Source organism: Passer montanus, unplaced genomic scaffold, assembly GCF_014805655.1.
Source record: "Passer montanus isolate IOZ18808 unplaced genomic scaffold, ASM1480565v1 scaffold48, whole genome shotgun sequence".
Classification (NCBI taxonomy): Eukaryota; Metazoa; Chordata; class Aves; order Passeriformes; family Passeridae; genus Passer; species Passer montanus.
The window spans coordinates 492,738-518,388 of record NW_024369707.1 but is presented as its reverse complement, the minus strand read 5'-3'; the positions used below and the strand labels follow the sequence as shown (position 1 = coordinate 518,388).

The window sequence follows — 25,651 nt, the reverse complement described above, 5'->3', positions numbered from 1 at the left end:
ATTTTTTTGACTGGGGGTACATAATTGGATGTATATAACTATATTCTGATAGTCTGAGGGCATCCTTTCCATTGTTTTTGTGATTGTAATCCAGTTTTGGACTAGAACCTGTAAATATGTTTGCATGATAATAACTTCTACTAGATTTTGTGGTGGAAAAAGTAAAGTAGTCATTTCTATGCAAAGAAACATAGAATTAAAGTGGGATTTGGCTGAAACCCTACAGCTGTTCCATCCATATCCAGCTGTAGGGCCTAGATATGCCATCCCTCTGTCACATGGCAGTGGTGGGAAATAGCCCAGAGAACCAGCCTGGTGCCTCAGGGGCCTGTGGCATTTCAGAGATCTGCCATTTCAGACTTCTGTCTGCTTTGCTTTATGCTTATTTTTGCTTGATCTACCCTTTGTTGTTTCAGTTTTTTAATGTTCTGCTGGTACTTCTTCCATTTGAACTTATTCTGTTAAAATTTGCCTCTTGGAATAGAGGTTTAATTACTGAACAGATGCGTTGTCTTCATCTTGCCTGTTCTAACTGCCTTTATCTCTGTTCATTTTGAATCTTAGACTTTCAGCTCATTAAGTCCTGTGGAGCTAGAATTCTTTGCAAGTTAAAGACACAGAAAAAAATAATACTCTTATCAGATCTTGCTGCAGTTCTGTAAACAAGCTTCTTAATCGTGCTTTTATGTTAATGCCAAAGAAACAAATAAAAATTTGTTGCACTGTGATTATAAACAAACAAATACAAAATTGCAGTCTAAATATTGAGATGTTTTTCCTTCCTCTGGGTTTTGGATTTTTTAAATTCTCTTTAATGCTTTCCGAAACAAGATTAACTAGAGACTTAAGTGGAAATGAATCAGTTATGAAAGAAAGCAAAAGAGAAATTGATCTTGCCTGAAATCCTTCATAGTCTGAAGCTAGCAAAGAGGGAGAAGTCAAAATGTAGGTATAGGAATTGCTTGGATATAAAATCTAGGACATAACTGTGGGAATGCATTGAGGTACAAGAATTGGAATGCAACTATGTGTAGTGAAATCTGCAAAAGCTGGGAATGTCATGCTCAGTGTTTGAGATCTGCAAGCAATTGGCAGCATTTTTCAGAGCTGTTCTTGTAAAAAAACTGCTTTTCCTGAACTTGGGGCCTGATCCAGTCATTTTTTTTTTGTGTTCTTGGCTTGTACTCATGTGAACTAGAATGGAATTAGCAGGAGACAGTAAAGCTGTGGTTGTGTGTAGTCTCTCCTCAGTGGTATAAAGTTGGCTTGAGAAATTCCTTCTCCAAATCATTCTTCTCTGCCTGTATAACTTTTTCCAGGAAGAGCTGGGTTTTTCTGTAGGACTGAAATGTGAAATGTCTGATCCAATTTTCCGAAAAGCATTTCAGAAAACTTCCTATTACCCTTTTTTCCCCAAGGCAGGCTACTACTGGTAAACAGTATGGCTTCATGAACAGTTATGCTGGAATGACTGAAAGAATGGGCACCCTGTGATGGCCCCAGGGGCTCTCCTTGCCAGAAATCAGTCTGTATGGCTCTCAAGGCAATAGCCTGATGAAGCAGCCATGTTCATGGACTCTGAACAAAGAGTCATCCATCCTCAGTCTCCTGTTTTTTAGAGGTAAAAATAAGGAAGGAGGTGTCCAAAGAAACATGAGCTTAGAAGAAAAAAAAAAAAAAAAGGCTGTGCTTTAGCAGTGCTCCATGAAAGCAGCTTTTACTGGCAAGTTAAATTTGACTGGCCTGGAAAATTTGGCCAGTGTAGACCAGAGGTAAATGATCTAATCAAGTGTGCCATCTGAACTCCCTGCAGGTTAATTGACACATGGCAAGTGCTGTATTTTTTCCTAATTTCTTTGCAAGGTTATTCATGAAATAGCTGCACTATTTGCAGGTTAGAGCCAGGATGTCACCAAAAGAGTTAGGAAAATTCCCTCCAACTTCCAGTTTCTTTCCTTTGTTGTTAGCTTCAAACATATAGACTGTTGTCTATACAAGAACAGAAGAACCCTATTTTGGTATGGTAAATATTAGGATTGCTAAAATTTGATCTCAAATATTTATCAATAGACCACATTCTAGCAGTGATATAGTTTTTCATCTTTGTACCGTCAAATTTCTTGCAATTCTTGTGGCTCTTTAAAATCTATGCTGTTTTATAGCTGAAATTTAAATAAAACTGTGATGGCAATAAATGAGTTAAGTGAATGTGTGTCTGCCCCTTCTCCCCAGACTCACAGTGTTTTTTTATGTAAAATTTTAAAGGAAAACCTCTTTTATGCATGCAGGGCAGCTCTAGAAGAGGTAGAAGGAGATGTGACCGAGCTGGAACTGAAACTTGACAAGGTAAGCTTTTAATTCAACAATGTTTGTCTCAGAAACATCAGAAAGTGTGTTTCGGTTTTGTTTTAAATTTCACAGCTGCAAAGTGTCAGTGGCCGACCAAGCACCCTGCTCTGCAGAGGGGAGGGATCCAGGTCAGGCTCCCAGCTGGCCAGGCTGCAAAGCAGCAGCGGCAGCGGCACTCTCCCCTTGCCTGGGTGGAGGCTCCGCTTGTGCAATTCCCTCCTGAGCGGCCCTCGCTGGCCCTGTGACTCAGCCCGGGGCAGCTGCTCCTGCAGCTCTCCGGGAGATAAAAGCCAGGGCTTGGTCACTGCTGCACCCAGAGCCTGTTTGACCACAGTGGCATGCACTGGGGACATCTGGGTACTCCGTGGTTTAGAGGTTTAAAATCCATGCTGTTTGTCACTGGTAATCAGCAGCCAGATGTGTGTGTGTGTATAGATATATATATATATATGTATGTATGTATGTGTGTATTATCCTTCACTGTTGTGTGGAGAACTTGACTACTGTAAAATTCACCCTGTGTTTTGTCATGCTTTATGCATGTATATAAAAAAATCATATGTAGCATCTTTTCAACTCCTTAGTATCTGTTTATTGGTTTCCTCACCTTTGGAAACTTCTTATTTCTCTGTTAGTATTTTGAGAGTAGCTTATTTTTGGTTTTCATCTGTATAAAGTCTTCTTTCCTTTGCGTTTGTGCTAAATGTTTTAAATTATTTTTATCCGAGTTTTTGCATGGCAGGCAGATGTCATTTGTTTTCCTCCTTAACTGCTTTTTGAACCCTTTTTTCCTGCAGCTGTGAGTTGGCTGCAGAGAGCTGGAGGCAAATAAAGATGGTGTCAAGCCTGAAGACTTGTTCTTTACTACTTGTAATAGTATTTCTAGGTTTTAGTAGCTAATAATCTAACAATTTGCTCTTGCAAAATAAATTCAGGATCCTTAATTTTGATTTGGTGTGAATCGTGGTGAAACTTAAGGGTATAACACACATTTTTACTGTCGGGGTGTTGAATCTGTTTTGGTAGATCAAACAGTGTAAGTATTTAAAGGATCTGAAAAATCAAACTTGAAAGTTTGGCTTTTCCACTAGTCTGAAAGTTTTTGGGGAAAAGAATTCTCATATTCCTTAAATGGCATTATTTAGGGCCTTGTAGTACAATGCTAAAGTTGAAAGCCAAGCTTCTTGGGTGAGCTGAAGCAATTATGGCCTGAGGGTAATAATTGGTCTAGGCTTGGTTGGTAACTTTTTCTGATCAATTGTTCATACTAAACTTGGTTTTATTGTCTCACAATTTTGACTTTGGGCTGCATTGTCTGCAGTTTTATGCTCTCTGGAAGAAAGCAAGCCTGGTTCAGGCTTGTGAACTATAAGCAAAGGTGAAGGAAAAAGGTTAATGTTGATAGTGGGGGTTTTTTTCTGTCCATGGTTCAAGCACCTTGGACATTCATCAGAATGTGGAAGATCACACTTAGCCTTCCATTTTTCCTAAGGTTCTGAGTCAACATAAAAATTACTGCATAACTAAGGCAGGAAGGATGCTTGGATGGTTTCTTTGTCCCCAACATAGGATCAAGTGCTTCTCTGCTGCTTTTCATGAAAATTTATTTACCATTGTTGAAAAATCTTTCAGAGGTGAAAGTTGAATTTTCTGGTTTTATTCTCAGCTTGACTTAGGGTGGGGGAACTCAATCCTAATGTGCTCCATCTCAAGAGAGCATTGTGGCAATTGCAGTAATCACTGTCTCTTACATTAATGGCCCAGTGCATAAATGGTTCAAGAAGTGGGAATACATCCAGGACAAGATACTGAGGACCCTCCTGTCCTCAGGAGGCCTGGGGTGCTGACTGAAGCAGTGAGTGGTAGGGATGGAAAGCCATCAGCCTGTTTGTGAGTGGAAACGTGATTGATTTCACATCCTGAGATGTAACCATGGCTCTTCAGCTGTGCTTTGTGCACAGAGCCTTTTGCTTTCCTGTGCCTGTATTCTGAGTGTCTCAGGATGAAACAACCAGTGTGGGTTGCTTTTGTTTGTTTTGTGGTGTTTGTCCTCAGAAACCACAATAACCCAATAACCTCATAATTTGCTTGGGTTCTAACCATTTATGTTTTAGTTGCTGTACTTCTTGCCCATGTAAAACTCTTTTGAAATATGTGCAGTTAACAATAAATCAAGTAAAAAATAATTTTAAAACTTTATAGCATGGTAGCTCTCCCAGTAGCATATATGTTGACCTAGAGTAGTATTTTTACAGCTGTCACTATACAGTAGAAAGGTTTTCACAGAATCTGAGGGTGAGAATGCAACTTTTGAAATTTTGGTTTTGTAGCCTTAACTAAGCTCAGTGTTTTCATGTTTATATGATGGTGTGAAAACCAAATCAAAATAAGCCTTCCGCTTTCTCTCTCTTTTTATATTCATTTTAGCTGGTGAAGCTTTGTATTGCAATGATTGACACTGGGAAAGCATTTTGTACAGCCAACAAGCAGTTCATGAATGGAATTCGAGACCTTGCACAATATTCCTGTAAAGATACATTGGTTGAGGTAAGTTCTTTGAGGTGAAAATAGAGGGAGAGAAACATAAGTTAAAAAAGGTACAACATAAGAGTTGGCAAGAGAAGTAGTTAAAGTTTATAGTATTCTTTGCCTTTTTGCTCCTTTTTCTTTGCTGTCTCTTTTGGAGTGGGGGTTTTCCAGCTGTGGTGCTGTTTAGTTTCAGCAGTGACACAGGTCTGCCAAATTTCAGGAAAAGTGTTAGATTAGTGTGTGCACTGGTGATTGCAGCATGTTAACCTGCTTTTTTTGAGTAACAGTATTAAATGTGAAAAATATTCATTAGTGTAATATTAAATATTGTAAATTAATGTTTTAGATTATGTGAGCTTCCCATATCTTTAGTCAATTTGAATTTTTCCTGCTTTTCTTCAATTTGGTGCTTTATATACAGGTAGACAGAAGTAACATTTTGTTGCTTGTATCTTTAATAGATTTATTTGCTCTTACAGCCATGTTCTCCTTCTAGCCTAGTGGTTTTAGTCTCATAATAGTGCTGTAAGGAAAATGAATTTCCAAGTTCTTTACTGAAAAGCTGTGAACTGTTGCTTTTGTGCTGTGTTTTTAATCGGGCTGAACTTAAACCACTTTTATTTTCTGTTTACAGGCCAGTTTGATGAAGTTCTCTGACACCTTACAGGAAATGATTAATTATCATAATGTGAGTATTTCTATCTGCAGCATGGCACTGATGGCTCACCTCCAGTTATTTTTGATAATAGATTAATGATAAAGCCTTTCTTGTTGATAGTGTTTGCAAAATAATGGTTTAAATAGTGTTAGATAACTCTTGTTTTATACTTATAAATATTTTATTAATGTTTTGTTTACAAGTATTTATAAATAGACACTTTTCTGCAGATTTCCATCTTGGTTTATTTTTCATTTGGAATTTGCAAGCTTTGGTGGTCTAAGACAGTAAATGCTGGATAGTTTCATCTTTTTGAATCAAACTGATGGTAACAGTTACAGACTATGAGCTTTTACCTTTGCTGGTCTGAAATAATTATTGTCTTTTCCATAGTTACTACTTTTTTCCCCCCATCCTTTATAATACACAAAATGAAGCACCTATTATTTGCATAAAGTTTTCTTTTTGGAAGGATAGCAGATTTAGGTAAGTGTAGAGAAATGAGAAAATGATAGGATTTAAGATTAATTGTATTTTTAGCATGTCACAGTTAATCAGAAACTTCAGTTTTCCCTGGGTTGAAAACTAATTTGTTATTTTTTCCTTTAAAGAGTTTGGTCTTCTATTCAGAAGTTTGTTCTTCTGTTTTTTTCATCTTTCATTGGCCCAACTGCTCTTTGTTAATTTCCCAGCAAATTGCTGGAAACAAACTGAAGTGTCTCCAAAGTGCTGAAAATATGCAGCACACTTAAAATGTGGGTTTTTCATACCACTGGGAGTTTAAAAGTTAACAAGATAGAATGGAATGGAAGTTTGCTAGCTTTAACTTGGCTTTCTAAAAGTGTCTGGTTAGGCTTTTTTTAAAGTGCATGCTTTTAGAATGGAAGGGAAGCAAAGCAGGTTAATAGCATTGTGTTTGATTTTCTTTCCAATATACAAAGTGTACATATCTGCACTTAATCTAATGAAAACTGTAAAGAAGGGAGTAAGTGAGCAGTGCTTCTTGGGCTGGAGAGAGAAGGGAGTGCAAAGGTTCAAAGAAGCAGTACTGGAGCAGGTATTACTTTCATGTCAACAATTTCTGCAGATTAGATGGAGCAGATGAACCCAGGCTGTTCCTCTTTATCACACATCTTGCTGCTGGTTGCCCTCTTAAACATGTCTTTTATCTATGGTTTGCTCTTTTGGACACCTCTGACATAGGTCTTGTGTTATTGCTGCTGTTATTCTGTGTGATGGTGGCTTGCACTGCTTTGGTAAAATTTGATATAGCACAACTCTTCCTTTTGGGCAGTTTGAAGGCAGAAAGCAAAGAACAAACCATATTAAAGGAGATTTCTTTTCAGATTTAATTAGGACCAATCTGACTTCTGCCCTGCTTTTTTTTTCCCCCTCCATGCCCTTGCTGTGCTCAGGCATAGTGAGAACAAAGTGGCTTTTACCAAAGGCACAAATATCAGGAGTGAGGCTCAATTGCTTTGCCAGCCATGTTGTGGTCCTGCATTGCTTTTTGTGAATCTGCTGAGTTCAACAGGGCTTCCTGGCTCAGAGTGACAGGTCTGTTGCTGACCAAGGTGACAGAGCCAGCAGGAGGGAGACACTAGAGGAAGAAAGAGGAAAGGAAGGATGGAAGGGGTAGGAGATGCTGCCACTGAGTTCTGGATAGCTGTCAGCTTTTTTTGTGTGAGGCTTTGCTACAGATAAGGCCAGGGACCAGCCTAATGCAGCATCTTCACTGATTCAGCAGTGGGGGAGTAGCTGTGACAGCTTATGGCAAATAGCAGCTTTCTTAGTCTTGGAGTGTATGAAAGGTAGTATGTTGACAAGGCTGTAAATCTAATCAGATCATGGTCTGGGCACTTTTTTCTGTGTTTTTTAGGGGAAATGATGTCAATGTATTTCTGCCCAGCACATTTTTTCTCTTCATTACTGTAAGCAGAATGCAAGGCTCATATTTCTGGGAGTCCTCTAAACATTTGAGCTCCCATCTGGTTTTATCTTTTGGTATTGATCTTGATTGGTGCACTCCCCAGGCACTGGCAAGCTTAAATGTCAGCAGTGGGAGTAGTCCCAGCCTGACTTCCAGTTTGTCAAGAAGTTCTTTATTCTAGTTGTCTGCTTTTCTGTTTTCCCAAAGTGGGAATACAAACAGGTTCTTCCATGTCTCACTGGTAGATACAGTTGTGGTTGGAAGGGTCCCCACGAGGTGTGGATGGTTTGACTGCCTGCCTAAATCAGGGTCAGGTATGAGGTTGGAGCAGGTTGCTTTGGTCTTGAAAACCTCCTAGCATGGAGACTGGATGCAAGGTACAATACCACTGCTAATAAGTGGCTTAAACTCAGTCATGTTTCCCTTCAGTGTTCCTAGGAAAGAGACATGAGCTGCTATAGGTTTTGCTGTCAGTACTTGGCATTACATAGCTTCCCATTTCCAAACCTTAATAAAGAATCTTAAGACTGAGACCATTTAAAGAAAAGATTTGTTTTACCTTAAACTTTAATGTTTTGACTTGATTACATAGCTTCCCATTTCCAAACCTTAATAAAGAATCTTAAGACTGAGAACATTTAAAGAAAATATTTTTTTATCTTAAACTTTAATGTTTTGACTTACTTTTTCAAGAAAATTATTTAATATTTCATGATCTTTACCTTTTATGAGAGATTCTGTTCAACTGGGCAAACTTTATTTTTATGAGGCTGCCTTGTGTATTTCTGTTATGCAGAATTGGAGGTGTAGAGGGGTTGAAAATAGAGGGAACATTTGTTGTCTGCACAATAAGTGACAAAAAGATTTGTCCAGTAGTCATTGACCTGTTGCATTCCATCGTAAAACTCAGAGGGCAGATATGAAGCTGAAGGAATGTGTGTTTTCATTTTCCAGTTAGAATTTTTTTGGGTCATAAGAGAACATTCAAATTATCTCACATCCACGTGTGCTTTGGCCTTAAAGAATGAACAAATATCTTAGACTTGACAATTCAAATGAATTCATTATATTTTGTGCCCCCAGCCTTCCCAAATCATAAGAAATTTTGGAGGCATTGCTTAGATTATTTATTCTAAAAAAGAATCAGCCATTCCTTTTAATTGTCCAACAGTGGGTGGTTTTTACAAACATTCATGTGAAGGAGATGGTACTGAATACTCATGTATGTTACATTTTCAGCATTAATTTCAGTCCACGGTTTTGGGGTTTTTGCCAGAAGTGCATGTTTTTTTTCTCTGGTTTAATTTGTCTTTTAATTGTTGATAAACTGTGAAAGTCTAAGAATAAAAAAAATTATTCCTTAACATTCAAAGTTGTTTCTTCAGGAACATTACTGTACAATTAACATAAATTAATGTCTTCTATGAAACTAGGCATGGCAGGATGAGAGAATAAGATGCCAGGAGCTCTTATCTCTCCTTATAACCAGTCTTTAAGGAAAGAGCAACAAAACATGTGTGGTTTGAGTTATTTTCCTTATTTTCTTCCTTATCTTTTATTTATTTCAAAAATACTGTGAAGGGATTTATATTTTGAAATTAGGGACACAGTGGTTTAATAATAATTCTCATCTAATTCTGCATAATTGCCATTGGTATTTCTGAAATCAGAAGGTATGAATACCTCCAAGTTACTGACCTACGTAATAATGTTTTCTTTCAGATTCTGTTTGACCAAATCCAAAGATCAATTAAAACACAGCTTCAGACTTTCGTTAAAGAGTAAGTTAATTTGCACTTGTAATGGGAAAATTATGGATAAAATGGAATTTTAAAAATCTGATTTGAGTGGGTAGGTGAAACATCCTTCTTGTAAATTGTCTCCCATAAATTGAGAAGTGTGTATTAAGGCTTTATCAAAAATCACCCCAAATCACTGAGGCTTTAGATCCAGCTGCAGAAGTGTTGCAATAGGATGAGTTACTGATCTAATTACATATTGTAATTGTCTAAGCTGGGGGACAAAGCTTTTCCCCAGTAGGCATTAGCTGTGTTCAGTTACATTTCAATTTTGTCCTTTCCCTGGAAAAGAAAGACAAGAGGCTTCTGTCATAATTTGTGGATTTCTATTTGACCCAAGCATGTATTGAAGAATATAGAATTTGAAAAAGACACCAGCTATAACAGTCCCAAGCTTGGTCTGTCTGGTGTAGCTTTAAACTCTTTTTCATGCTTTGAAATTAATTTGTCACCATATTTCCTTTTTCCATAGAGATATTAGGAAATTTAAAGATGCAAAGAAACAGTTTGAAAAAGTGAGTGAAGAAAAGGAGAATGCTCTGGTGAAAAATGCCCAAGTTCAAAGAAATAAGCAGCACGAGGTAGAGGAAGCAACCAATATTTTGACTGCAACACGGAAGTGTTTTCGACACATAGCTCTGGATTATGTTCTTCAGGTAAGAACAGCAATAAAAGTTACTTTTCAAAACCATTTGTTACATGTGGTTAGAGACATGTCCTTTAAAATGTTAGAAGTTCTTTTTGTAAGCTTCTTGGAAGCTGTGGAGATTCCGGGAAAAAGGAAGAACTTTATCTGCAAGTAATTAATTTTAAAAAAAATTGAGGAAAATTAATTGATGCATTTTTATTGCTTTAATGCTGTGGTATTCAGTGCCCTTGCTGCAATGACACAGTTTAATTTTCAAGCTGAACATTAATTTTCAAAAAAACCCCAGTATTTGTCTGATACTTAGCTAAATCTTTTATGAGTTAGATATGCTGCAATATCTTATATATTTAAAGTAAAAACTGTAAGCTAGCATAGGAAATGCAAATTATTGAATAATTCTGATACAGGACATTGGGTATTTCTGCAATTTTATCTCTATGCTTTGGGCTGTATTCTAGCTTGCCTAGATGCCTCAGAGTTTGACATTGTGCTATAAGGGGAGCCAAGAACTTAACTATCCTTTACCTTTTTTGTGAATATCTTCCATAGGCTGTTGAGAGGTGTTCTTTGTCATGCTGCTTTGTATTCTGTAATACAGTAATAAATTTTCTTTAGGTACTTAAAATTCATCTGCTTCATACTTACACACAACTACAGCAAAGCAGGATTATTGCAACTCAGATGGTGTGAGATGTTGGGGGCTCCCAAATGGGTCTGAGCTTCTCCTATGATCAAAAAAGAACAGCTCTTTGCAATTAAGCTGGTTTTGTATTAGACATTATCATCTTGATTTGTGACAGTCCTGTCAGTTATTTAAAGCTTAATTAACTTCTCTATAAATTGCATTATGAGTTGTAAAATGAAGTGCAGCCTGTCAGCCTGGGCATGTTCACAGACATGGTGACATGATGGTCAGTGGTCAGCTCTGAACTCCAGCTTTTTAAACACTAAGGTAATTTTGGTGTTTAAAAAGTCATGTGAATTATGCCCCACAGGATTATTAGTACTAGCACTAAATGGTGGGGACAGCTGGCAGTCACTGCTGTAGTAGGCCAGTTCCTTGGGTGTGCTTTGAACTGCAGGTTGTTTGCCTCCTGGAATTTGTAGGTTCAAAGTATGAGCAGCTCCTGGGATAAAGATGCATTTAGAGTAACTGGGGACAGTTTCAGCATCTCTCAATGTGGACAAAAATCAATTCAGCTTCAGGAATTATGTCTACTTGAGTGATTCTTCTTGGAAAATGGCTTCACAACTGTGGTCTCCTTGTAGCCAGATAGGCTTTAAACTGTAATTCAAAACTTTTGCTTTCCTTTTATTTTTATTTGCCTCACAGGCTGAGGGTTCATTCTATACAAACAAATCTTAATTATTTTTGCTGCAGAAAGTTTTCCATAATAATGACAACTTAAGTATAGAAGTAGAATCTGGTTTTGATTATAGCTTCAGCAAGTTTGTTTATTTTGCTGAAATTCTAAACTGACATAGAGGTGTTAAATTGCAAAATCATGCCTGTTTCTGCTAAGTGGGTCTTTTAAAGTAAAATCTGTAGTTCTGAATAGCAACCTTTTAAGATTAGATAAAGAAGATAGGGGAACTAGGTGAATGTGAAAAATTGGTCGTTTTTTCTATATAATATGGAATTCCCCAAGTTCTAGGGCAACACCTTTGATCAGTGACTTCAGCTAGCTTAAAAGCCAGCTACCCATGGAAAGTTATTTATTGAAACTATTATGTTCTTGCTTGCCTGGGACTACTTTTGGGATACTTAAATACTGTGAGTCTGAGGGGAAAAGTAATCCTGCCCCCATCCTTCACTGCCCTGGCAGTGGTGCAGCTTCTGCAGGGAGTTGGTGGGCTGGCTTAGCTCATCTGCTTGAAACATCTTGAATTCAATCTCTTGAAAATGAGAGCGAATTTTGCTTGTAAGGTGTATTACATTACTTCTAGCAAGAAAGTGGTGTCCTGTATTTTCCTCATTGATAAAAGAAAATTGTGACTATCACTGTGAAGCCCAAGCTTTGCAAGTGTTCTCTGATTGCATCGCTTTGGTGTCATGACAGAACTAGAGTGCATCTTCTTTTGAAAGTGCTTTGGGAAGTCTGATATTGAGCTGTCTTCTTCAATGTTTTAAGCTTAGATATTATTATTTGGGGAAAATTGGAAATAAAATAAGTTTAGAATAAAAGCAATTGCTTGTTTGTTCTTTTCTCCTAGATCAATGTTCTTCAATCTAAAAGGAGAGCAGAAATCTTAAAATCGGTAAGATATACTTTGTCCTCTGTATATCAAATATTTTAATCTCTTAATCTCTGCTATTCTGCTCTGCACCTTCCCAACTTTTTTTTCTATTTTAAGGCCAGACAGTCTTTTCAGCTGTGTTATAAAGCTTATGAGTTTAAATCATTAGAAAAATATTCTATAACCCATCTGTACCTTACATGTCCCAGTTAAAGAGAGAGAACGAAAATTTCAGGTGACATGAATTAGAAGTAGTTTTCTGCCATTAAGTAGATTTCTGTTGTTTTGCTCATGGAGGTAGTGCTATCAACTGATTTCTGAAATTTTTGGCTTGGTTCTGTTCTTGCTTTACTTTGCACATTTATTTTATAACATTGGAAGCTCTATGACATATTGATGTAAAACTGTCAGGACATGAGAGGAGAAATTAAACCTGAAATTGTAGGTTATGTGAATTAAGTTACTTGATATGTGATACAATTTTTAAGAGAATAAATATTTACTTTGTTCCTTCTAGATGTTATCGTTCATGTATGCACATCTGGCTTTTTTCCATCAAGGCTATGATCTGTTTGGTGAACTTGAGCCCTACATGAAAGAACTTGGTGCACAGGTAACAAACTATTTTAAAAATGCATAACTATATGCTGAAATGGAAGAAATCTTGATATATGCCTGCATATCAGGTACTTCATAGATTTATTCAACAAAAAAATTGTTGTAGTATGATACAAACAAAACATAAAAAATACACTGTAATGAAAGGAAGGAAAATAGTTACAAACTGAAAGTTGTCTGTTTACTAAAATTATTCGGATTTACATACTTAAGCATAGCCATGTACTGCTCTGTGAGGTAAATTGGGATATTCAGGATACTGGATTATTTGGCTTTCAAAATTTTTTGTATATGACCCATATTTATAAATATATCTAATAATAAAAAGTAGATTAGGCTGGTTTTCCTTCTATTCATATACTTTATTTACTGTATAAATTATGCAGTCTGCATAATTAAATTTTGATGTGTGTAAATATAACTTTGATGTTAGCAACTTAGACCATAAAATGGAAGTATGATTTTAGTAAGTAGTGCAAAATTTAGTTCCTTCATGGAATCCTTCTTGCCCAGTTTTGTTGTTTAAGAGCAGACAATTGACACTTCTGGGTTTTCAGTGAGGGACTCATGAAAAGCTTGGATGGACCACTGCCAACTGCACAGTGGAGACATTGAAATGGTTATGCAAATAGATTGGAACACACTCTATTGAAATGAAGACGTGTCTGTGGTGCAGGAAGAAGACTCAGCAGTGTCTTGACATGTTTTTCAGTGCAAGTTATATGCATTTTCTATTTGCCTCTATGTGAGGACTTGCAACAAGTGCTCTGATAGAAACCCTCTATTGCCACTTCCCAAACAGAATCCATAAAGAGCCAACCAAATGTTTAAGTGTCTGTCCAGGAAAAAACCAAATAAATGGCAGCAAACTTTTAAATTCATCTTGAGTAGATGTGTCATTGAATGTCTAAGAGATTAAATTGTTCTGAGCGGTGCAGTGGGGCAGACTGGGAGCTGTAGAAAATAACTCCAACAACCCAATAGTTAAATAGTTATTTTTCTGCTAGACTAGGCCCCAGTTGGGTCTTAATTATGTGTAGAGACATGTCAGGTCTTGGTGTAATGAGGGCCCCTGAACAGTTCAGGTAGGTGTTCGTCTTCCATAGTTGTGACCTTTATTCTTCAACATCCTTCCAATTTGGGTTGTAAGTGTTGAACTGTAGTGTCTGGCTGTGTAACACGAGTCCTGTACTTCTGTGGAAGAGGGGATAGGGAAAGGAGATACAAACTATGGAGTTAATAGTGGGTCATGCCATCAGCCAGGTTTCAATGTTTCCATTTCTTTGATGTGATTCAAGCAAGAAAACACAAGGTTATTTTTGAATGTCTGGTCATGCTTTTGCTTGATCTGGTAAGGAGCGCTGTGTAGCATTCATTTTGGTGCTGGTATCATAGCAACTGAAGGAGTTAAATTTAGAAAATCCATAGCTAAGAATGTTTAAAATATATTGCAGTTGGAGCAAGCTGGATTGAAGACCCTAAAGTTGTACAACTTGCGGAATTGTTCTTTTGTAGCAGACCTTGGCAATTAAATAGTGGATATTTTTCATGACAGAAGCAGATTTGTAAATAACTGTTGAAAGTTTTAACAATTGATGGCTTTGCAGCTTGTACTGGTTGAAGCTTCTGCCTTTAACAAAGTATGTTGTGACATAACGGGGATTTGCTGGATTTTTGTGAAAATGCTGTTAGATTCCATCTGTTGGTGAGTGAGTTTTCATTCCTAGGTGAATTTCACGTCTGATCTTAATTACAAGGGTTAACAGCATCTGAAGTAATAAAATTGATCTTAAATAGTGTAGTTACAGTTTTGAATTATTTTTGTCTGCATTTTCAAAATAGCTGTTTTATTGTGATGAAATAGGATTAAGCAATTTTGGTTTCTGGATACTTCAGGTCAGGGTAGGATCCCTTGGGAATCATCATTGTATGGGAATCTTTAATAGTGTGCAAGCATAATATGAGCTTTTGCATGGAAACGATAATTTTTGCTTCTTTTCATATGAAATGTGGTATTAGCTTAAAAAGAAAACATTTGAATTTTTACTGAGATGACTACTCAAAAAGCTAAATATTTTAATCTGACTTAATTCTCTTCAGAATGCCAGTTAGAGCATTATGTTTATAAAAATACATTTACCAGTAAATGCAGTAGTTTGAAAAACCTAATTTTCTGAAAATTACCCAGTAATGCTATAATGACTGGGATTGTGGTAATTTAGTTGTGATTTACTACAGCTTTTGATAGTTACATGCTGTTGGTCTCTTCTAAGACAATTGATGTGTTGCTCATCTGAGTGAAAGGGAAGAAACTCTGGCTTTAGCTTGAAAAAAGGAATGGTGCAATGCTGTCTTCACAGTAAAAAAAGTAACTGATGGAATGAGCTGCTGTTAAGAGTTTTGTTTTGGCTGTGGTAAATGTACCCCCAAATGCTTGTATTCAAGGTAAATTAGAGGTAATTGCCCTACCCTGAGTGGCTGCCTTCTATTTCTTCTAATGGGGTAGAAGGAAGAATTTATTGAGGGCCATGTGCAGATTCCTGAATCTGAAGTTTTAGCAAGAAACTTGATTCTTATAAACTTTTGAACAGCACTTGACCCAGTTCTCATCTTTATCAGAAGACAAAGGGTTTCTCAAGGGTTCTTGATACAAAACAATCTTTGAGCCCAGGCTCTGTTTTAGATGCTCATGTTATTTTTAAGTGCAAAAGCTACATAGATGTGGCATTTAGACACTTCAGCCTTCAATGTGTTCCTGTTCACAAATACCTGTAAAGGTGTGCAAGTGCTGATAGGGCCTTTTAGCCAGAGGGGAAGACAGGGAAAGAAGACATAAAAAAAGTAAAATGGAAAAAAGTTACGGAATTGTATCCAGATGTTTTGGCTTTCTGATGGCTCCATAATTGTTGGAGAATGTCTAGCACAAGGGTGTAAGGGTCTGTTATTGTCCCTTTTTTCTTATTTATATCATGTCAAGCAGGAGAAGCAAAAGACTGGGGAAACAGCTGGAGTTGGCAGGGCCTGCCACTTGTGGTTCTGGGAGCGGGTGGAGGGGATCCTCTCTGTGGGTGGATCAGAGGATCTGTTAGTCATTGTGCCCTGTGCCAAGTGAGTGACCCAGCTGGGAGCTGGTGCTGCTGCTCCTGGAGTTCTGGCTGTGGGCCCGGAGCAGGGACAGCCCTGTCCCACAGATGGAGAGCTGCGGGCTGAGCCCTGCATGCAGCACTGCTGGGCACGGCCGCGCTCCAGCTGGGTGATGGGCTATAAATACCACACCAACTGGTCAACATCTGCTTCTCCACTGCATTTCTTACTTAAACATGAAGGCCTGGATAAAACAAACAAACAACAAAACCAAAAGAATCAAAACTGTAAAACAAAAATAACCAAACCAAGCAACTTACCACAGAAGAAAAAACCCCAATCAAACTTTCTCTTACAGGCTATCTTAAATTTCCTTTTTTTATATATATATATAATTGTAAAGAGAAATTTTTTGGCTAGTGTCCTATTTATCAGCACAGACTTTGTAAGGATACTAACTGGAATATTCTCTGTGACAATCTCAGTTATTTTCAAAACCATACTTTTATTTAAAATTAATTTGGTTGTCTCTACCTAAGATCTGAAGCAGTCTTCGAGTACTTCTGGTCAGCTGATCAAAACTATTGACACAAAATCCTGGTTGAGACAGTTCTCCCACTTTGTGGAGGAAAAAATCCATAGCATTTGCTCCTTCTAGTTTTTGCTGCTCCTGCCAGTGCTGCTGCATAGGCCAGCAAGAGCAGCTAAAGCATGAGTCATCCTCTTGGGAGACTGAGCACCAATGCGGTACAGAGTCGCATATGCTTGGCACCATGCTGTTCTTTGAAACAGTTCTTGTGATGCTTACAAGAAATGTACACCTTGGTAGAGGTTAATTCAGGGTGGCAGAGCAGAGCTTTAAACGAGGCTTCAGTGGTTATTCAAGGTAAACAATTTGTGACAAAGAAGTAATTATGCTATGCAAATAAAATAAAAGTCTTGCAATGTCTAGACATAATGTGTTCGTGCTTTTTTTTTTTAATCAGCATTGTGAAATCTACTGAGCCAAATTTCTTATGATAATTTAAAGATCCAATTTTCTGTTTCTCTTTACAGCTGGATCAGTTGGCTGTAGATGCTGCGAAGGAGAAGAGAGATATGGAGCAAAAGCACTCCACTATTCAACAAAAGGTACTTTGCAGAATGTAAAAGGCAGGCTGCACACACTTTTTTTTTTTTTTATCTGTAGCATCTCTCCCTAGCATCTCTGCATCAGAACTACAAGGGATGGTATTTTTAGTGCAGAGAGACAGACTGACATATCATTAAGTGTAAGGTTGGATTGCAGATACTAATTTTGTGTTACTGAACAAAATATTATGCTTAGTTTTTACTGAAACATAAATAGAACAGTAGAATTTATTTGAATGCTGGGATTCTAGCATTTCAATAGAACTCCTAATTCCTATTACCTCTTGAATTGAATAAGTTGTGCTGGTTTCTATATTTCCATGCTATGTGTTTGTAGAAGAGGTGTATGTGCTGCACAGCCCTACAGCCATAAGTTTCACTTTGGACTGTGCCAAATCCCAGTGCAGCACTTGGAGCTTGTGTGGCAGCTGCTGTTAGATATGAAGAACAAAAGTAAACTTTTGTAAAGAGTGTCTAATGTACTGGTTCAACTGTGCAGAGATATGAAATTGAGAAGTTTTAACCGGCGTTTTGGGGAAGATTTGTGCAATAATTCCTTTTTACTTCTTGAGAAAAATTTAGGTAATTCATGTTGGGGGGAAATGACTTCTGTTGTTTGGATGTTTCAGAAGCTCTAGATCAGTATTGGTTTTGCAGGTATAATGCTAGAAGTTAAAAGTATTTCCACTGAACTCTCTGGTAGTGAGCTACAGACACTTTTGAAAGGGATTAGATACCAGTTTAAAGGTAATGCTACACTTCTTCCTCTCAATCAAATATGTTCTGGATCTGTTCAGGTGGCATAAATTTTAAAAAAGCCCACCCAATAGAGATGAAATCTGGTAACTAAATTCAGGAATGAAAACATGCTGAGATTATAAGTTGGGTAGCCTTAGTAGGAGCCAATATTAATACTAATGGGAAAAGATAACATTTTTGGTTGCTGTAAACATTTTTATTGGTGCATCCTGTTATCCCTTTAGGAGTTGGTGGGAAGCATTAGGATTGCTGTGAAATTGAGCAGATGTGATGATGAGGGCAGAGCTGACATGCTGTGCTTGGAGTCAGGAGATAACTGCAGGCAAGGAAGGGGAAGAGAGGGAGGAAATGGGGAAGATGGAACTTGAGAATTAATGTTGAAGGTCAAATTTTAAATATTTTCAGCTTAAAGGCTCAGTTTCAGGAATGGACAGTAGTTGAGAGGTTCTCTGTCAAGAGAACAGTGGTGCTTGCTGAAGGATATAAGTTATGAGCAATTATCTTTTAATTTGCCATAGAAATAATAACTAGTTACCATGAATTATGGTCACTGGTGTTGCCAGTGTTGTTTACAATCTTTATTTTTTCTTCAAATGCTGCTGAAGGCTGCTTTACAGGTAAACTACTTCTGCTAGTTTCAATTACTTCTGAAACTTGCAAGCTTTGTGAAACTTGATAAGCCATATCTATGTGTAATATAAATGTTCTTGATTTCTAGTAGGAGTGATGAATACAATAATGTTACTTTTATTGTTGCTTACTTTAATTGACAATTTAATGCTGTCTCTAAAATCTAATCAGGGCAGTCAGAATGCACTGTATGTTGTCCTCTTAATTTCTGTGTTTTGAGTTGTAAGTGTTGTCTCCTGTCCTTATCAGAGAAGTCACTGTCACATTTTTGTGCTGATAATGCCTGGACTGTGCTTTATTGGAGATTCCTCTTACAGTTTATCCAATCATTTTCTTAGTTTCTTGTTCAAATCATGTTGTCTGGTTTTGGCTCCTCCTACTTGGTTTTCCAAGCCTTCATGCCAAGTTAGCTTCCAGCTCATCAGGATTTCAGAACTGCCTTAGACTCTGGATCTTTTTATCACTACTTGTCATCTGGTCACCCTGTCCCAGATGGCAACTTCATTCCCTGTTCTCTTCTCATGTCTTGTCATGTTGCTTTCTGCTATGTTCCCAAATCTTCCAATGCCAAATCCTTCCACGTTTTTTAACAACTGAAACTTCTGAAGCTTATTGTGTTGAATATTCCATGAGGTATATATGTATTTAATATACTGAAGTTCTAATCTAATGCTTCAGAATGATGCCTTTCCTTCATTGTGTGGATAAAGAGCAGTTCCTTTTCTGAAATGTATAGGTAAGTGCATACGTGCACACACCTACCCACCTACTACCTGTGTTTGCATATATGTGCATATGCATGCAGAATAATTGCACTAATTAAGTAACCCATCTCACTTTTCTGTATAATCATTGTCCTACTTAATTAGGCTGTTGATGGAGAGGCTATTAAAAGTGTCATGGAAGGGCTTGGTCACCAATACAGTGTGATTTCTTTTTTAGCAGAGCTGATAATCTGATTTACTTTTTTTAATTGCTTATAAGTTTTTTGGTCAATTTACTCAGCAAATGTGCAGGAAACATTTTTCTTAACTTTATTTTTTTCGGTGTGAGAAAATATTTTTTCTGTATTAAACTGGAGCAACACATGCTGTGAATTAATCTAGAAATTTAATTATCATTCTGGGAAATGTTTGCAATATATTTTTATAAGAAAAGATTCATATTAAAAGAGTGGTGTCACAGTGTCAATACATTAGACATGACTCTTGTTTTCTGAGCAGTTTGCAGCCTATTGCTTCAGCAACATGTTTAATTAAGAAATATTTTAAAAATCAGTTGCACCTGCAACAGCTTCATGACTTTTTTGGTATTGTCAGACCTAATATTTTGTTCTAAAATGAGGGAGATGATACAGGAAAAGTATTTGCATTGAACTTCAAATAGTTTTGTTGTATTCAAATCCCCTTTCCTTTAAAGTAAAACTCTGCTTCCAAAGAAGTGCTCAGGCAACAGCTGGAGTGAGAACGATTTGAAAATTTTTAACGTCTTGAGTAAACAAGGTGATAGGAAACCAGCTGCTACCACAATCACAAAGCAGGCATAAACCAGAGCTGCTGTTGAGAAGTTGTGCAGACTAACTCCTGTCTCCAAAACCAAATATGTGCTTGTATTTCAAGTGACTTGTTTGCTCAATGACACTCTTGCATTCTCTCACTCTGTCTTGGGCTGTAAACCTTATTATTTGTGGTGTCTGTTGTTCTAAACCCTTCCTCGAGGGACTTTTCAGCTTAAGCATGACAAACATCTCTTGCCAATGGAAAGGGAATGGGAGCAGCTTTCTAAATGGGGGCTTTGTACAATTAGTGTCTCCTACTTAGTATATGCTGGCCTAATTTTTCAGGTTAGTGTTTTCTTTACTACTTAGGCTCTCCCATTTACTGCCTTTTTTTAAAACTTTAAAAATGCTGATTTTCTAAAGTAAAAAATACTTTGGGTTCCACATTAAATGTTAAAATATAGTTCCTGAGATTTACTGCTAAAATGGTTTGAATAGCTTTCATGGCCTGATAGCAATTTTGAAAGTAAATCAAAAGCTCTGCTACTGAAAAGTAATGGGAGGGTTTGTTTTGGGAACAAGAAAATCACACACAAAGAAACAAAAAACATGCTCTGAAATGAATCAAGTATGTGTGATGAATTGATGCGTTCATACGAAAATGCATTCACTGAAAACACTGTCAAGAATATTAAGTGTTCTGTGACACACCAGATTAGTATTATTTCTGGAGATGAAAGTTGTTTTTCCATTGCCAGCTGGTTTGCTGTACCCCATGGACATTTAAAGAAAAAGGGTGGGAAAAAAGGCATGAAAGCATGCTGTATGCTTCACTTATATAACCCACTTCTACATGTTTCTCTTCCAGTAGCACCAGCCGTGAAAAGTCGGTGTCAGAATAGAACCATAGATGTTTATTCTTCCAAAATGAAATGAAATCTGTGATGTAGCACTTCAGTGAAAATTACATAATACTGGCTACATTGTCTTAGTTCTGGTTAGGTGAAATCTACTTTAGTCCTGACACCTAATTAGTTAAATTATGTTTTAAATTAAGTCTTTATCAGTTGTGTGCCTGCTGGCAGAATACACAATTCTGAATCACATACAGTGGCTGAGTTTATTAACACGTGATTCTCCTATGCAGGACATTGGAAAGATATGGGTGGATTTTTCTCCACCCAGATTATTTTTCATGATTCATTAAACTTTTCCATGCACCAAGATAAAAATAAACTATAACTATGACTGCTTTGCTCCTATTTTTTTAAATTGTAGAATAGCAGAGACTAAGATCGGAACACAACTAATTTAGTTTCTTTTTCTACTTTTATCCATGGAATTGAAATGGGACATTTTTTTTTCTGATTGTTTTTCCTGATCACAACTTTATCAATGAAGTTTTATGGATAAAGCACATGGAAGCCTTATTCACTCCCCCCTCCAGCTGGTAGTCTGCCATGTTCAGTTAAGGAGGTATTTGACATTTGCCTCTATACTCTGGTGTCTTTTTTTGCTCTGTAAAAGTGGAATTCAATCAGGGAAGTAATTAAAAATGACACTAAATGCATTTTGTGAGAAGGCTCAGTGTTTTAGATTATTCTGACTGAGTGTGGCATGGTAAACAATCCATATACACCTTCAAAGCATAGATCTGGAGTCATTGGAAAAGACAGCTGCATTTTCTGCAGCAGTTCTCCAAATTCCAGAGGAAAATGTGATTACATAGTAGGGTGGACAGAAGAGACTGAGGAAATGTATTGTCTTTAACTAGACAAGGAGTTGCAGGCATCACTGAGGCAAGAAAATGCAAATCTTTAGCAGATTTCATTATGTTTGGGAGCTGGTAAGTTAGAGTAATTTGTCAGTTTTTGGGGAATGTGGGAAATGTGACATCAGCATGTCTAAGTTTGTGTATAGTGGTTTTTTTGTTTTGAGAGCTTACATGAAGCCTCTTATGTTCAGCATGTTCTGATCTAGGAAACAGAAAATCAAACTTATTAATTGCTGAATAATAAATACAAAAATAGGATATTCTTTTATGTGAAGCTTTCATTTGTAACTAGTATGTTTATTCAGATCAGTGTATGGTAGTGATATGGTAGTTCCATTTTCTTTTAGAACTCTTGCATCGATCATCTGTCAATTCAATAATAAAAATCTAGATTTAACATTTCAACATTAGGTGATCTATCAGATTAATAATAGATTAAAACAGTGAATAATTTTAACGAATTTGTGCTGTTCTGAGTGGGGAGCTTAAAGGGTCCATTTTAATATTTGTAACCATTTCACTATCATGTGTAATTAACCTTGGATTGGAAAAAACCATCTGCATGTATAAGAGTAAACATCATATGTAGCACGAAAGTTGTGTGCATCCTGGGCTACTATCTGGGGATAATGACCATGTTGGTGTTGAAGCTACTTTTTTATATATATTTCTTGCCTCTTTTCCTTTATGTATAGACAAATTCCTAAGAAGCAAAGTACAAAGCAGAGACTTTCAGATATACTTTTCACACAAAGCTGATGTTTGCAATTGACAAAAAGTAACTACTGAAGGTTCAGGAAAGTCATAATATAAAATGTTCTGTCTTTTCAGTATTTAACTTGTTTGGTTTTTTTCTTCTGAAATTTAATTTTCAGGAATGTGTCTCTTACACCCATGTTAAGGGGAAGAAGCCATATGTTGCTAGTCTACTTTAAGGATATATATTTTAATAACAGTGAAATAAAATTACAGCATGTATATTATTTTCATCTCTGGACAAAGTTGTGAGAAATGATGTCATTCCATGTGTGCTTTTTCATGCACCCTTAGTAGATGTTAGCCTCCCACTCTCTGAATATCTGAACTCTACCTCCCTGCGAAGAGCCCATGCTGTTCTCAATGAGATGTGAAAGCAAATGAAAATCACATGTGTTATTACTTAGTCTAACTTACCTTTGCTAAAGATAAGATAATAAGATAAGCAATCAGCTTTTCTAAAGCTCAGAAAGCTGCTATTAATTGTTATTAGCTGGGTTTAGTTGTTATTAGGTTGATGGAAATGCATATTCCCTTGTCCTACTTGTAATTTTATAATCTTATCCAAGATCATAAAGAAGAAATTACTGCCAAGGTCTTGTCATCAGTGCCAGCACCGTGATTGATTTACTCTAGAGTTAACTGATAGCATCATCTTTATTTGATTACTTTTCTTCTAAGTTCCTATGCAGCTCAGCTGTCAACATGACAGAGGTGAAGAAAATGCTAAAGCACAGCTGACTTTATACATATCTACAACAAGCTGCAGTTGTTTCTCAGTTTTGACTCCTAACTTTCATGGCTTCTTTTCCTCTGCTTTTCTATCCCCTTTCTTGGGAATATATGAGAGACCATTTGAGCAGACAGTTGAAGCATCAGATGCTCTGTCAGCAATATTTGCCCTCTATTTGGCTGTAGAGGTCACCAATACCTGAACAAGAAATTCCCCTTGTTGCAGGTAAAGTAAAAATCTTCAGCATTCTCATTGCTTAAAATTGCTTTTCTAAAAAAAGCCATCAGGGGCTGAGAGTCATGGTTGGACTAATAAGTGTTGAAAGCAAAACCTTATTCCTAGGTATTTACTCTTTGACAACAGTACTGCTCATATTTAAAGTTTCATTTGAACTGCAGTGTGTTTTTCTTGTTCCTTTGTACTAGGATTATTCCAGTGATGATACTAAACTAGAATACAATGTAGATGCAGCCAATGGCATTGTTATGGAAGGTTATTTATTCAAGCGAGCCAGCAATGCCTTCAAGACTTGGAACAGGTAATTATTCAGAACCTCTATGTACTGCTAATAAAAATACTGCTTTTTAACCTGAGTTCTCATCTGATTTATAATCTCTGTAACTTGTTGAGTCCATAGTTTTGGCAGAACACTGGGGTGACTCTGTTAGTTAACTTAGAGATGACACTTCACAGCCATTTTTCTTTGTTTTCTGTACTAGTTGTTTCCAAACCTTTCCCGTGTGAAAGCATATGCTAGGAAAATGTTAGAGTGAAATAGAAGTTGTATAGCCACTGGAAGCAGAGAAACACAGTCAAGGACTCAAGTTATTTTTCCTGAAAGATAAGCAATGTAGTTGTTATGCTTTAAAATTCCTGTCCTGTGCAGTGACTTTGGCTTAGTAGTTTTGATGGCCCTTTTGGGAATTCAAAATATATTGTTAGTTATATATCTTTAACAATGTATATTTTACTACTATTTGAATGTTTTTCTTCCTGAACAGGATTTCTTTTGCATTTCCAAGGGTGTATACTTTTTTCAAGGAAATATATATGCTGGAGCATTTACAGCACAGTTGGATACAGTTCTTGAATTTTAGATGTAATTTGTTGTGATAAAGAGCTCTCTATTGTCCATATTCTGCTGTTTTTTCAGTGGTGCCCTGTTAAACTATTTGCTGTGTTTCAAAGGACAGAATGTGCATTTGAATGGGTGGTCCCTTCCAGTCTTACTTGTTCTGTGCATCCTAGAGTATCTCAGCACACCACAAGCTTGTAAGAAATTGGGATCACTTCAATTAAATCCATAGACTGATGCAAGGGCCACTGGTGTCAATAAGACTGTATCTATATTAGCAAGTCATGGCAACTAGTACAAAAGGTTTTGCTTTGGCCTGATTATTCATCTGTAATTGTAATGTGCTTTCTGGGTTAGTCTCATGCAAGCAGAATTCAGAGTTCTCCAAGACAAATCTGTGAAGTATCAAGGGATGGTGAGGGGAGAAAACCGGCAGATGTGCATCAAAAGCACCTTCCTGGTGTGAAGTAAAATGTCAGTGTTAGCATACTGAGAAAGATCTGCAGTAATAGGGCAGGAGATTGTCCTTTATAGGCTTCCCAAGGGGCTGAAAGGGTCCTTTTTGCCATTGCTGGATTACTGACGGTGAAACTCTGTCTCTGGGTTCCCCTTTTGAATAGCAGGAAGGCCTTGCTCTGCAGGGAGGTGACAATAGGGAGCAGGACAGGAGTGTCTGCTTCCACATGATGTCCTTCCTAGGAATACTGTACATGTCTCTTGCCTTAAAATGGTTAGAGAGTAGGATTCAATTAAAACTAAGCTCTGTATGTTGGTAATTTAAATGGACACAAAGTAAATAAGGAGCAGTTGTAATTAAATCAAGATACACAATGACATTCCTTCAGATTAAGTTACATATTTGAACAAATATAATAAACGCATATCCAAGCAATAATTTAAGAGAGCAAAGATAAACAGCTCATTAATGAGTCAGAGCTGCCTACTTTTATTACATAATTGATATTTACTTATAGCTTTTCCTTCTGTTTATCACAGGAGCATTCAATGAAGCAAAACATTTAACCTTTTTAGTATTAGATCCTTGATAATTTGTCTCACTGAGATAGACTAGTTGGATGCTTTAAGGCAGAAAATAGGAATGGATATGCTATCTAGAAACAGTTCTGAAATGGAATCAATAATTTAAATTTTGTATTCCACATGTTCACAAACTTTTACTTATTGCTATTAAACTACTTTTATAATATAATAGTAATATTTAAGACCTTAATGAAATTTTTAATATCTGAGTCTGGTCTCCCATTTTTGCTATGTTTTAATAAAAATAAAGAAGTATTTTTGTTATTTCTGAATACATTTCTGATTGCTTGCTATACTGTAGGCACAGAAGTGGTCACTGCCTGTTTCCCGTGATGGAAAGTTTTACTTGTGTAGTGTTACAGTGTGGGGAATTGTACTGATTGAAGTTTATCATATACTA

The 25,651-nt window shown here is 36.9% G+C and overlaps 1 protein-coding gene across 7 annotated transcripts in view; it reads left to right on the top strand.

Moving 5' to 3' along the window:
- The window catches only part of ACAP2 (ArfGAP with coiled-coil, ankyrin repeat and PH domains 2), a 63,232-nt gene that overhangs the window by 14,673 nt on the left and 22,908 nt on the right, over positions 1-25,651 (top strand). For 4 of the 7 annotated variants that reach the window (XM_039722311.1, XM_039722308.1, XM_039722310.1 and 1 more), the window contains exons 2-10: positions 2,289-2,346; positions 4,777-4,896; positions 5,513-5,566; positions 9,189-9,247; positions 9,738-9,921; positions 12,129-12,173; positions 12,670-12,765; positions 16,911-16,985; positions 23,561-23,673. In XM_039722311.1, the coding sequence (XP_039578245.1) occupies positions 2,289-2,346; positions 4,777-4,896; positions 5,513-5,566; positions 9,189-9,247; positions 9,738-9,921; positions 12,129-12,173; positions 12,670-12,765; positions 16,911-16,985; positions 23,561-23,673 (804 nt within the window). Of the gene's footprint in view, positions 1-2,288; positions 2,347-4,776; positions 4,897-5,512; positions 5,567-9,188; positions 9,248-9,737; positions 9,922-12,128; positions 12,174-12,669; positions 12,766-16,910; positions 16,986-18,349; positions 18,362-23,560; positions 23,674-25,651 lie in introns of all 7 variants that reach the window. The other 3 variants (XM_039722306.1, XM_039722309.1, XM_039722304.1) reach the window with 1 other exon arrangement.